Here is a 14,544-nt window from a genome sequence, read left to right as displayed (position 1 = left end):
ACAGGTAAGTTGTGCAACATAGTGTTTAGTGACGTACTTCCTACTTTGGTGTAAAACTGTCCTGCAAAATCAACACCAGTTACTAGGAAGGGTTTCTGCTACATTACCTGGTTGGCTGACAGTGGAACTTATATTTCTTGACCACTGACACTGTGCACTATTTTACATGGGAGACAGATATGTATTATGCCCTTTATTATGCAGCAGGCATGTAATATCCAAGAGGAACTGCGAAGTTCCGACAGTACGATTCTAACTCCAAGATGGTGGAAGCCGATGTGTGTATGCAAGATCAAAATTTTTGGAAACTGATGGTTTCCATTTAGAATAAGTGGATGCCATTCTTCTGTAGTTAACTTGACATACTGTGAGTGACCACTGAGATGTTACAAATATTTGTCCAAAAATGAGTTGAGACACTTTAGTTATGATCCTGTGTGTTGTAGTTATGCAGCTCTCCATGCTACTCTATCCTGTGCAAGCTTCTTCATCTCCCAGTACCTGTTGCAATCCACATCCTTCTGAATTTGCTCACTGTATTCATCTCTTGGTCTCCCTCTATGATTTTTACCCTCCACACTGCACTCCAATACTAAATTCTTGATGGCTCAGAACATGTCCAACCAACCGATCCCTTCTTCTAGTCAAGTTGTGCCACAAACTCCTCTTCTCCCCAATTCTATTCAGTACCTCCTCATTAGTTATGTGAGCTACCCATCTAATCTTCAGCATTCTTCTGTAGCACCACATTTCGAAAACTTCTGTTCTCTTCTTGTCCAAACTATTTATCGTCCATGTTTCACTTCCATACATGGCTACACTCCACACAAATACTTTCAGAAACGACTTCCTGACACTTAAATCTATACTCGATGTTCACAAATTTCTCTTTTTCAGAAACGCTTTTCTTGCCATTGCCAGTCTACATTTTATATCCTCTCTACTTCGAACATAGTCAGTTATTTTGCTCACCAAGTAGCAAAACTCCTTTACTACTTTAAGTGTCTCATTTCCTAATCTAATTCCCTCAGCATCACCTGATTTAATTCGACTACATTCCATTATGCTCGTTTTGCTTTTGTTGATATTCATCTTATATCCTCCTTTCAAGACACTGTCCATTCCATTCAAGAGCTCTTCCAAGTCCTTTGCTCTCTCTGACAGAATTACAATGTCATCGGTGAACCTCAAAGTTTTTATTTCTTCTCTATGGATTTTAATACTTACTCTGAATTTTTCTTTTGTTTCCTTTAATGCTTGCTCAATATACAGATTGAATAACATCGGGGAGAGGCCACAACCCTGTCTCACTCCCTTCCCAACCACTGCCTCCCTATCATGCCACTTGGTTACTGTACAAATTGTAAATAGCCTTTCGCTCCCTGTATTTTACCCCTGCCACCTTCAGAATTTGAAAGAGAGTATTCCAGTCAACATTGTCAAAAGCTTTCTCTAAGTCTACAAATGCTAGAAACGTAGGTTTGCCTTTCCTTAATCTATTTTTTAACATAAGTCGTAGGGTCAGTATTGCCTCACGCGTTCCAACATTTCTACGGAATCCAAACTGTTCTTCCCTGAGGTCGACTTCTGCCAGTTTTTCCATTTGTCTGTAAAGAATTCGCGTCAGTACTTTGCAGCTGTTACTTATTAAACTGATAGTTCAGTAATTTTCACATCTGTCAACACCTGCTTTCTTTGGGATTGGAATTATTATATTCTTCTTGAAGTCTGAGGGTATTTCGCCCGTCTCGTACATCTTGCTCACCAGATGGTAGAGTTTTGTCAGGGCTGGCTCTCCCAAGGCTGTCAGTAGTTCTAATGGAATGTTGTCTACTCCCGGGGCCTTGTTTCGACTTAGTCATTCAGTGCTCTGTCAAACTCTTCATGCAGTATCATATCTCCCATTTCCTCTTCATATACATTCTCTTCCATTTCCATAATATTGTCCTCAAGAGCATCGCCCTTGTATAGACCCTCTATATACTCCTTCCACCTTTCTGATTTCCCTTCTTTGCTTAGAACTGGGTTTCCATCTGAGCTCTTGATATTCATATAAGTGGTTCTCTTTTCTCCAAAGGTTTCTTTAATTTTCCTGTAGGCAGTATCTATCTTACCCCTAGTGAGATAAGCCTCAACATTCTTACATTTGTCCTCTAGCCATCCCTGCTTAGCCATTTTGCACTTCCTGTCTATCTCATTTTTGAGACATTTGTATTCCTTTTTGCTTGCTGCATTTACTGCATTTTTATATTTTCTCCTTTCATCAGTTAAATTCAATATTTCTTCTGTTACCCAAGGATTTCTACTAGCCCTTGCCTTTTTACCTACTTTATCCTCCGCTGCCTTCACTACTTCATCCCCACCGAACTTCGCTTCCCACTATATCTAACTTTAACCTGTCCATTTCCCTTTTTAAATTTTCTAACCTACCTGCTGAAATAAGGGATCTGACATTCCATTCCATGCCAGTTTTCTTTCTCCTGATAACGACGTCCTCTTGAGTAGTCCCCACCCTGAGATCCAAATGGGGGACTATTTTACCTCTGGAATATTTTACCCAAGATGATGCCATCATCAGGTTCCCATACAGTAAAGCTGCATGGCCTTGGGAAAAATCACGGCTGTAGTTTCCCCTTGCTTTCAGCTGTTCGCGGTACCAGCACAGCTAGGTCGTTTTGGTTAGTGTTAGAAAGCCACATCAGTCAACCATCCAGACTGTTGCCCATGCAACTACTCTGTTGTGGTTGGACCTATGGTGGTATGGCTATCTGTATCACTGAGGCACGCAAGCCTCCCCACCAATGGCAAGGTCCATGGTTCATGCGGAGGCGGACGCGGAGGAGGGGGGGGGGGGGGGCGATCCTGTGGGTAGTAGCGCATTTTCCTTCACAGCTTGGATTTCTTGAAAAAAGATGGTGTTGTGTCGTGTTGAAGACTATACAACAACAACTGTTGTGATTTCTTCCACAGTGAATTCTCCATGCAAGTTCACCTTGTTAGTCAGTTTTATTTTAAATCTAACAACGTGGGCTGTGGACCCGGGTAAATGTTTTTAGATTCTGGCAAAGAGGCTGGTGCAACAGATTCACTTGGCCACAGATCCATTGTTGCAATACCCAACTTGGACTGTGCCTCCTTGTGGTCATCATAAGTAGGTTCTGAGGCCTGGTTTCTATAGACAGATCATCCACAGCATCATCTTCACCTGGACAATGCTTCCACTGGGATGGCAAAGTGTACTTCAGAATTTCTGTTAATCTGTTGCACACAAAGGTTTTCCAAGTAATATGATTACCTTTTATCCAAGCAAGTGTCACCAAAGAGTCTGTCCAAAAAGTAGCCTTGCAGTAGTAACGTAAAAGTCTCGTTGCTGTTAATGTTGCAAACAGTTCCAGTTGTGGCAATATAACCGTCTTTAAAGGTGCTAGTCTACTTTTACTACACATTAATTGAATGTGGCAGTTACTACTAATGGCTGACCTGATACAAATTTGCTCTCTCTGAAGCGTCATGTCTCACTAAATTTCTTCAAAAATAAAACAGAAAAACAGCTGAAAGAAAAGGCTTTTTACATACTGGAATAGTTTGAAAACTCTTCACAAGATAATCTAAATTACTACTTAACTTAACTCATTCATTCATTCAGTCATTCACACGATCAGGCCCAGAGGACCGCGTGCCACCACAGTTAGAGCTCTCCATCCATCTCTGTCTTCTGCTATCTGTCTCCAGTTTTCCGTGACTCCCAGCTGCAACAGGTCTTCTCTCACTCCATCGATCCACCTCTTTCTAGGTCTTCCCACTGGTCTGCTGCCTGACGGGATCCAGTCCATTGTGATTTTGGGCCATCTTGTTGCCTCCATTCTAACAACATGTCCAGCCCATTGCAGTCTTTTGCTTCTCATCACTCCCAAGATGTTAGGCTCCTTGTACAGCTCTTCTAATTCAGTGTTATGGCGTCTTCTCCATTCTCCAGTAGACTGATCTCTGACTGATCCAAATATTTTCCTGAGGACTTTCCTTTCAAATGTTAGCAGCGCTTAAGGTCTTGTTTTCGAGTGCTCCAGGTTTGAGAACCATAAAGTACTACTGGCATTATTAATGTCTTATACAACCGTAGCTTTAGTTGTTGAGAGACACTTCTACATTTTAATATAGGGTCTAGAGAGTGATAGTATCTGTTTCCCGCCTGCAGTCGTGCTTTTATCTCTGCTTCAGTTGATGTTACTTCTGTAAAAAATGATCCAAGGTATTTGAACTCATTCACATGTTTATACCTGGTGTTGTTCACAATTAAATCTTGAGAGTTCTGGATCTTTCTTCCTATAGTCATATACTCTGCCTTTTCAGATCTAATTTGTAGACCAATCCTAGCTGCCAATAACTCCAAGGTCTGGATACTTCTCTTCAGATCTTCTTGTGTGCATGCTAATAGTGCAATGTCGTCTGCATAGGCCAGATATGTAATGTGTTCATTACCAATTTGAATGCCCTTGATGTTTTGTTTGTTGAAATCCCACATTACCTCCTCAAGTGCCAGATTGAAGAGGACAGGTGATAGCCCATCTCCTTGGCGTAATCCTGTTACAACTTGGAAGCTTTCTGTCATTTGATTGCCTACCTTAACCTTAAGTTTTGTGTCATTTAGGCATACCTCTACCAGTTTGACTAACTTCTTTGATATACCAAACTCTGTCATAGTTCTAATAAGGCTAGGTCTATGTATACTGTCGTAAGTGTTCTTGAAGTGTACAAACAGGAGATGTATCTCTCGTCCATATTCGTACATTTTTTCACAGACCTGTTTTAGGACAAAAATCTGGTCCGTGGTTGATCACCCTGCCTGGTAACCTCCTTGGTATTCTCCAATTACGTCTGTTGCTAGAGGTTTTATTCGTTCTAATAGGCAGTTAGAGAAGATCTTATAACAGGTGTTGAGTAGCGCTATGCCCCTGTAGTTGTCACATACGGATTTGTCTTTCTTTTTATATATGGGACATATCACAGCTGCCTTCCATTCCTCTGGTATTTCATGTTTTACCCAAATTTGCTCGATTAGCTTGTGGATTTTGAAACAGAGGATTTCGTCTCCAGCCTTGAGGAGTTAAGCAGGAATACCGTCCTCACCTGGACTTTTACCATTCTTAAGGTTTTTAATCTGGTTCCTTATCTCTTCAATGGTGGGTGGAGGATATTCTGGGTCTACTGTTACTGGTTCATCAAACTCAAGTAGTTTGGTTGGTTCATCAGAGTTTAGTAATTCTCTGAAGCATTCCATCCATCTTCTTCCAATTTTTGATCTTCTGTTAACATTCTTCCATTGGCATCTTTTATGAATCTGTGTTGATGGTATGTCCCTCCTTTAAAACTTTTCACTTTTCTATAAAGTTCTTTATACCTATTTCCATGAAAGTCTTGTTCAGCTTCCTCCATGATACTTTTTACATATTTTCTCTTTGCTTTCCTCAATGTGGCTTGGGTCTGCGTCGTGTTTCTTCAAACTTAGATTTTTCTTCTTCTTGCATATTGCTTTGTACCCACAGTAATTTGGACTGTTGTCTCTCCCTGATAGCTCCCTCACAGTCCTCATTGAACCACACTCTTTTTCCCCTAGTTCGCTTCGGGATTACTTCTTGGGCTGTTTCTTTAATGGTCTCTGCAATCGCCTTCCAGTTCTGATCTACCACAGTATCTTCTTCCTCTTCATTCAAAGCCTCAAAATGGTTTGTTAGTGCTATCTTGAAAGTTCTTCTTATATTATCTTCAGTCAGACTCTCATGGTCATATCGAGTGACTCTTTGCATTTTTTTGTGCTTCCTGGCTCTCCATATTGATTTCATCCTTCCTCTGACAAGGAAGTGGTCTGATCCACATTCCGCACGTCTTGCCGTTCTAACATTTTGTATACACTTCTTTATTCTCTTCTCTACAATTAGGTGGTCAATTTGGTTCACTGTTTTCCCACCTGGAGACACCCAGGTTCCTTTATATATTCTCTTCCTGTCAAAATCAGTACTACTTATAAACAAGCCTTTTGCAGTCGCAAAGCTAACCAGCCTAGTGCCATTATCACTGCTCACATCATGTAAACTGTACTTGCCGATGGTCCCCATGAAGGCTGCTTCTTTCCCTATTTTCGCATTAAAATCTCCAAGGATAATTTTGTAATGTTCACTTGGTACATTGTCTAAAACCATTTCTAATTCCTTGTAGAAAATATCTTTTTTGATGTCATCGCTTTCTTTGGTTGGGGCATAACGATTTATATATGTGAGTTTGTGTTTTCCCGTGTCTATGGTTAAGAGTGAGATCCTGGGTTTGATTGATTTAAAATCTATGAGAGTGGTACAGAGTGATTTCTTCACTGCAAAACCAGTTCCTAGTGAGTGGTTTGTTTCTTGGCTCCATGGAATATGACATAGTTTTCCATTTCTGTAGCTTCGGTTTCTGTCCACCTTGTTTCTTGCACGGCCAATAGATCTATTTGATACTTATCTGCCTCCCTTACTACACATTTTGCTGCCCCAGGTTGGCATAGGCTTCTGACATTCCAGGTCCCTAGTTGTATTTCCTTCCGTAGTCCTTGTTCTTGCTTAGGTCGTTTTACAGAGATCAGTCCTATGCGAGGCTCTTCTGTGATGCTAGTTCCGGTGATTATTTTTTCCAAGACGGGTTGGTAGCCCGTCGCCAACCCCCAACCTGGAGAACCAGGATTTTTCATTTGGGGTTTTCTCCCGTAGAAATATTGGCTTCTCCACGCCTATAGAGGTCTTTCTACCCTTTTGTACATATACCAGGGAATGACAGGAAAAGGAAATGGTGAGGACAGGTTTGGGATAGGAAAGGGGAGCGATAGATCGTTGTGGGACACAATTTGTCTGGCTCCTCCCCTTTGGCCTGTCCGGCCTGGGTGACCCTGTTGGTAGCTATGCTACCGCCGGCATAGCCCTCCAGATCTGGAGCACGCAGACTTCCTCGCCCGCACGGACAGTGCTACGTTAAGGCGGTGTCCCCTGAGGAGGTTACTACTTAATTCATAAGAATAATTGTATCTTTCAATTTGTTGTTTAACTGTGTATTGTTTAGTATAATAGTACTATACAATACATAACCATATTGTTCTAACATGTCAATTTCCACTGTAAAAGTGTTTTTAAATTGCTCGTTATGGCAGCGATTGCACGTAACAGGTCAAAGATGGATGTACAATATTATCACTGAATTCAAGTGAACAGGCTGGTACAGCAGTTGAAGCTACTGAATTATATGAAGCCTAGGTATTGCCCATAGTAAAATTCATAACATTAGGGCTAGTCTTGGATTGAGTCCTCCTCATTTGCTTATCTGACTCTTCACTCTCGGTTAAATTAAACAATGGAAAACCAGGATGGAATAATGACAATATTATGATAAGGAAGACTGCTACTCACCATACAGTGGACATGTTGGATTGCAGATAGGCAAAATGAAAAGACTCCTAAATATATGATTTTTCAGCCCAAAGACCTTCTCCTAAAGTAGAGGACAAACATTCACATCCACACAAGCCAACTCACACACCCATGTCCACTGTCTCTAGCCACCAAAGCAGTGAATGAATGTGTGTTGTCTACTTTAGAAGCGCACCTTTTGGCCAAAAGCTCATATGTTTTTAGCAGTCTTTTGGTGTGCATGTCTGTAACTCAACATCACCACCACAAAGACTGAGTAGCAGTCTAGCCTGTTCATAATACTGACTTAACTCCGGGTTAGTTTGATAGCAGCAGCACTTCTTTAACATGCCAGTAATCAGCTGAGTGTTGTGTTGACCCTTCAACCTGTTACTATGCTGGTAGATTTCTTCTGTTATATGCACATCCTCTGATAGTGGCATATTTTGCAGCTCGCAGCATTATTTCTCCATCTCTGACATATCTGAATATTACTCACAAAGCATAGCATTAAAGATACCCCTAGTGTCTGGTGGATCATGCATGGCAAATAAATTAATCTATCACACCATTGGTTCACACTGCATATCTACTATGCTATTTGGAATACTTGGAAAAGAAACTAAAAGCTGCACTCAGGTGCTGAAAGTTAATAACTCACAACCATGTGGATCACATCATCTAACATGTCTGAATGCCACAATACCTGTCAGTAGGATCTTTCTACAAGCACTGTTCTTACATCTTTTTATGCTTCAATACACCAACAAATTGTGCAACATCATTTGCAGTGTGGTTTCGGCAAGCCCAAACATGACAGTTCCTTATGCCATTCTGTTGTGTCTCCATATCAATAAGTCTCACTGCATTGTTTCCATAAAACCAACTGGCACATACAAAGCACTTTACTGCTTCAATATAAATTAACAGTTGAGGATCACAAGACCAGTACAAGTTCCCCACCAAATGTGCCATATTTTGCAACTGTACTCATTTAAGTGGCTAATGTGTTGTTTGATGGGCTTATATGATGTGGTCTGTGCTGGAGATATAGGCTGACCACTTAGAGGTTTCTAATTGAATTCAAGAATTGCTCTATGATATAGAAAAAGTTTTTGAGGACAAAACATCTTTAATCTTCATTTGAAAATGCTTCTGCATCTGTCAGATATATTCCCATGGGCAGATTTTCATAGTGTATATTTTCTTCTTTCTGTGACAAAGTTAGAGTCAGTAAACAAAAGTTCAGATCATTTTCTTCACAGCATTGTATTTGCAGCAGTAACTGTATTACTCTCAACACTACAATGGACTGTTGACAACAAATTGCATCAGTGAATAAATGTACTGTGAGGTTGTTAACACGCTTGCAAGATGTACATGTGGGAACCTCATACATAACTGCAATTTTGTGTGTGTGTGTGTGTGTGTGTGTGTGTGTGTTTGTGTGTGTGTGTGTGTGTGTGTGTGTGTATAATGAATAATTTTAGCCAAAGTGAGAAATTATCCAAGACTATTGTCCAACAGGATATCGGTGACTGGACTAATATGAGCTTACTGATTTCTATGCACCAAAATTGGCACCAGCTGTTATGGTAAAAGGATATGAATCTGAATGTTTTATCAGGTGTACTACATGTTGTTTTTTCTCTAGTTTAAGTTTATACTAATACGCATTCCAATGAATGTTTATTATTTTATTTGGACAAATTACGTTTAGTAGGAAGTAGGATATACTTGAAAGTACATAAATGGATCACCTATTTGTTTTCTTCCCCCCCCCCCCTCCAAAGGTTAAAGCTAATCAGTTTGTTCAAAATCAGTTTCTAACTTTAACAAAAACATTGTGTATTAGTTTCTCTGTTGATGCTTTTTTATTGGCTTGCCAATAATGTTTGTACCACCTGCATAACAACTAATTTGGTCTGATACAAATAAAATGATATAGCTCATTAACACAGAACAAGGACAGTAATGAGTTGACGACTGAACTCAGTAGGAGTTCACATAATTCAGTAGCCAGTTCATATTACTCTGGTAACAATATTTTTTTAAACTTATTTGTTCACCATCTTTAAGCATTTACTTTCAATCATTTTCAACATCAGTAATTTAAAAACAACTTTTACGGGGTGGACTGACATGTTAGATAAAATGGTTCATGAACCACTGACCATTCTCTTTATGCAGTCAATAATTTGTTTGCTATGGCTACAGTTATTTCTTATGAGAGCACAAACATGAGTGTACCTAGGACTTATGACCTTAGCTGGGAATGAGGGGATGGGAGAAATTGGGGGGGGGGGGGGGGTGAATTATGTCAGATTAGTAATGAACAACAAAACAATTTTGAGATTTTATGATGAATGATTCTGGGTGCAGTTGCTACTAGTCAATATTAATTACATATTCTGGTTTTCTTCAGACCAATACTGAGTGAATACCTCTGTCTGCATGCGGAAGATTTGGTTTCTGAAGATTCTTTTTCTAGGGACTGGAAGGTGGGTCTGCAAAAATCTTAGCCATAGTATCTTCCATTGACTTTCCAGTAGTCATTATTTCAAACAATTTTCAAAATAAGTTCTTTAAACAAGCAATATATGTATTTTTTTCTTTTTGTATGGATTGATCTGACAAATGCTGAATACTTATCTTCTGAAATGAATCCAGGTAATTTGTAGAAGATAAAAATAGTATAGCAATGACAAAATTTGAAAAAATATATAAAACATGTAGTCATTGAAAGGTTATTGACAGTGTGAGTGAGTGTGAACACTTCTATAAAGAACCAGAGATTGTCATCACTGAAACCCTCCTAGAAATTGAATAAAAGGATCATTCTTTGCTTAATCCATACTCCTGAAAATAAAGTATCTGAATTTAAATAATATCAGAAAGAGGTGTAGATACAAATTATTCACTGATCTCACTATTTATTGCTACATTTTCAGTGGCTCCCAAATTAATGAATTATGTAATATACGTGTTACACACTTAAATTGTACTTGTGCCTCTGGTTAGTTCGCAAAGTTTCTAGCATACATACAATCTTATATAACATTTAAAAATAATGTACAAAAATGTTCTGCTGGAACAAACAATGTTATTGTCTGTCAAGCAACAATTTATACAAAACTACGTCCTTCAGCAATACATTTAAAAATCAGCCATTTATTCAGGTATGTGTTCTCTGACCCAATCACTCCACACTTTAAGCTCTTGCTTCTTTAGTTCATGCAATGCATTCTTGATAGTGTGGAACTGACCCTTCACACCAAGTTTCTCTAGATTCTTAAAGGTTTCTTCACCCCATGTCAAGGGCACTAGGTCATCTCTATCACCATGACACATAAACAAAGGTGGGAATTCTTGCTGTTCCTTGTAGTTCTCCAAATGCTAAAAAAAGTTACATTACAAATCAGTGTCAACATTTCACATAGGTTCTCATAAATTAAGGAAAAAATTGTAAAACAGTAATAATGCAAGGAAACAGAAAATAAATGACAGAAGTTGGGTGTATTAGCACAGCTGTGCTGTAGAAAGTTACCACATTCAAACCAAAAGTGTTCTAATTTGTATCATTTGTAGACAACTAACAATTGCATACTCAAAAAACCACTTTATGCTATGAGAAAAAGAGGAGATAACTAGGATAGCATGCTTGAGCAAAAGGCAATGAGGTATATGAGTGGTAGAGCACTGCAAGCATGTGCCCAATCTGCATGGCATTCATGTGGCTGTGGTATACAAGAGACAGGGCGAATAAGAAGCTGAAACAAATTAACAGTTACAAAACACCTATCAAAAGAATGCCTACAGCTGAGGTGGTGTCTATGTATGGTGGTTTATTTTTTTAGATGGGAGCAAAGACATCATGTAACTGCTCAAAAAAATTGTTGGACACATTTTACTCAATACTCTCTTCATCACAGGAAATCCCTACATACAGCATTTGCTTAAAGTTATAAAAGTAGGCCGGTATTCTGAGTGCAGTTTAGTAGTGTATACTGTGTTTCCAGTCATAGAAAGAAAAGAGTGTCTTTTTATGCTGTCAACAGACCTTATAGTTAAATTTCAGTCTTAGACCATATGCACACTGTCACCTTCTGATGAGAAAAGTTGTCAGCATGGGATGTTGCCTGTAAATTGTTGTACACCACAGAAACATTATTTGAACATCCAAACATTATTGTGAGACACAAAACACTGAAGGTGTGCCTCATAGTGGTTTCCCATCAGCTGAGGGTCATTATCTACAAATTATGGCTCATAAGTCTCCAAGGAGAACAAACAGCACTGTGCATTGTCTTTTTTAGAGGTAACACAGAGGGCTGTATCGGTCCAGAAAATACACAGCTGATTCCACACAATCAATATGGCCTTGATGCATCCATTACAAACAACAGTACAAACCCTCACCATCACAGTGTACAAAGACATTTGGTAAAGAGAACATCTGGCTTGGAACTTTGGTCAAGAGCCCAAAATTCTCTGAACCAACAAGTGCAGGATTTGTCTGTTGGTCAACATAAAAGGTTGGACACAACTAGGTACCAATTCATATCTCATGTATGCAGTCCTTCACAGTATGAGCAGGGAAGTGGGTTAGTCATATTTTGACGCAGCATGTGAAAGTTGCTGGATTTGGACGGGTTACTCCTGTAACTGAAATATCAGATCTGAAGAGGGTTCTGAATGAACCGAAACCGGTCATATGAATTTAAAAAAAAATTTGCAATCAAGACAGATTAAAGGTAACATTTAATTGTCAGTTTATGATTGAAATCCATGCTTACCTTATAAACAACTGAATTGTAGTTGAGGAAGGACGACAAGGCAAAAACTCCTGCCACCTGTGGTTTCAACCTGTATCCAACATGAATGGCCATTGCTCCTCCCATTGAAAAACCACCTTAAAAAATTGACATCCAAAAAATTAGTATTTTGAATGTTTCATAATAAACATCGCTATATATTTCCTTAATACAGTCATTAACTCCTTGAGTTCTATTATGTAATGCCACTTCAGAAAAAAACATATTATGGGTGTTCATAATTTCATTTTATGAAGCCACTGTAATTATACTAATTATAACTACATACTGAGAATTTCTTTAATAAGACACCATTTTGTGGGTAAAGATTTTCAGTAAGTAGTAAAGTTATTGATCTGAATAAGAATTAAATTCTGGCTTATAGAGGTTTTCTTTTGTAGCAGAAGTTTTATTATAGAGCACTTAATTTCTTAATATTATTCATAGTTTTGAAAACAAATACACAGCAATTCAAAAAATTTCTTTCTCAAACTTTATACATGCATTTTTGGACATTGAGGTTAATTACACACATGTACTGCTCTGGGAAAGAATCATTATACAAAAAATACCTATTATTATGTGTTCAAGAGGAATTCCAGACATGACTTCCTTCTCAATCAAATTTACTACTTCTTTTCCCATTGGCTCTATTGTGTCTAGATGTTCAGGTACATCAGGAGAAATATTTTCACGGTCAAACCACACATGACTAGGCTGAAAATTACACAGATGAAATGACAATTACTTTTATATTCAAGAGATGAAACAAGTGGATTATGACACTAAGTGAGCAATTAATAGCTATGGTCTTATAATAAATAGCCCAATTGTATGGTACTTTAAATTGATTCTACTTGTTGAAGTATTTGATTTGACAGGAAAACTTCAGAGTACAGGATACCAGAGACTGCCATCTGGTTTCTGTACAGTCAACAATGTCAAAAGGGGACATAAAAAGGAAGCGGTGGATGAGAAGGGAGTGAGACAGGATTGCAACTTATTCCAGATGTTATTTAATCTGTACATTGAGCAAGTGGTAAAGGAAACTGTTGTAATTAGGTATAAGTTAAACACAAGCAGTAGACTGAACTCAACTTTATTCCACAAAAGCATTAATAACTTGAACACAGTATTTAAGTAACATTCAGCAGGAACCAATTATATACACAAAGACCTGTAGCAATACACATAGAGAACTGAGGACTGGGGACTGTGGCTTGTTCTGGCAGTGATCTCTCTCTGCAGGTGACTGAGCACTGCCACACGCACAGTGAGTTTTGAAAGTATGCACACATATCACTGCATTCCTCCTGTCTTAGAGAGATTACAGATTGTTGAGATGTTCATCCTGTCATTGTCTGCTGGGCTCTGGTTAAGTTGGCATGCTGCAACTGGACCATATGGTCGAAGTGCTTCGGGCACATACGCATTCTGCACCCACCTTTTTGTGCCAAACCATATGACAACACTGGTGACACCGGGGCTGTTTCCAAGTCAACCTTGGGAATCGGCTATAGTGATGGTGCTGCAGTACTGATGATACTGGTATCAGCAGTTGCTCAGGAATGGGTGACAGAATCCCTGACAGAGGTGTCAGAAGCAATAGAGGAACTGCTAGTTTGGGCACTGAGGATGCATGACATCACCTGCACTGGAGTGGAGAACTGGCAGCAGCAGGTGACGTGATGCCCGATGTGGAATTTGGTACCATAGAGAAAAACATGGAATTTCTTCACAGCATATACAGTGGCCAAAGCTTCCTTTTCTATCTAAGAGTACCTAGTTTGAGCAAAAGTCAGCATTTTTGAGGCATAAGCAATAGGCTGCTCACACTCATCAGGGACATCTATGAGCCAGTGGTGCCCCCAACCCCTACTGTGAAGATTCCATTCCAAGGACAAAGTGGAGGCCTGGTTGGTATGTCACTAGGCAGGGCGCAGACTGTAACATGGTCTTAAGCATGAAACACGTGGTTTCACAAGCCTCTGACCAGAGGCATTGAGCCCATTTGTGCAGCAAAGCATATAACGGCTGCGCAACTGTCGCTGCCCCAGGCAAAAACTTGTGGCAGTAGGCGACTTTGCCCAGAAGAACCTGAAGTTCTTTGACAGACATAAGGCATGGAAGTGACACAATAGCAGAAACATGTTGATGGTGTGCTTTGAGACCCTCACAAGAAACTTCAAACCAAAGACAAATGATAGAAGGTTGAAAAAATGGACATGTTTCTAAATTGTACTTCAACTCAGCCACTTGGAGGACAGAAAAAAAAAGAGTACAGAGTTTTTGTATATGTT

General features: G+C 39.3%; 1 protein-coding gene across 2 annotated transcripts in view; it reads right to left on the bottom strand.

The window, feature by feature from the left end:
- Positions 1–10,343: 10,343 nt before the first annotated feature.
- LOC126267169 (lysophospholipase-like protein 1) overlaps positions 10,344–14,544 on the bottom strand; it is a 66,122-nt gene continuing 61,921 nt past the window's right edge. For both annotated transcript variants that reach the window (XM_049972129.1, XM_049972128.1), the window contains 3 exons: positions 12,817–12,961; positions 12,227–12,342; positions 10,344–10,826 (listed from right to left, as the gene is read on the bottom strand). In XM_049972129.1, coding sequence (XP_049828086.1) covers positions 10,602–10,826; positions 12,227–12,342; positions 12,817–12,961 — 486 coding nt within the window. In that variant the 3' untranslated portion in view covers positions 10,344–10,601. The remainder of the gene's footprint in view (positions 10,827–12,226; positions 12,343–12,816; positions 12,962–14,544) is intronic.

The sequence above is a fragment of the Schistocerca gregaria genome, chromosome 4 (assembly GCF_023897955.1).
Source record: "Schistocerca gregaria isolate iqSchGreg1 chromosome 4, iqSchGreg1.2, whole genome shotgun sequence".
Lineage (NCBI taxonomy): Eukaryota > Metazoa > Arthropoda > Insecta > Orthoptera > Acrididae > Schistocerca > Schistocerca gregaria.
Note: the sequence above shows the minus strand (reverse complement) of the source record. Positions and strands in the feature narration are given on the sequence as shown.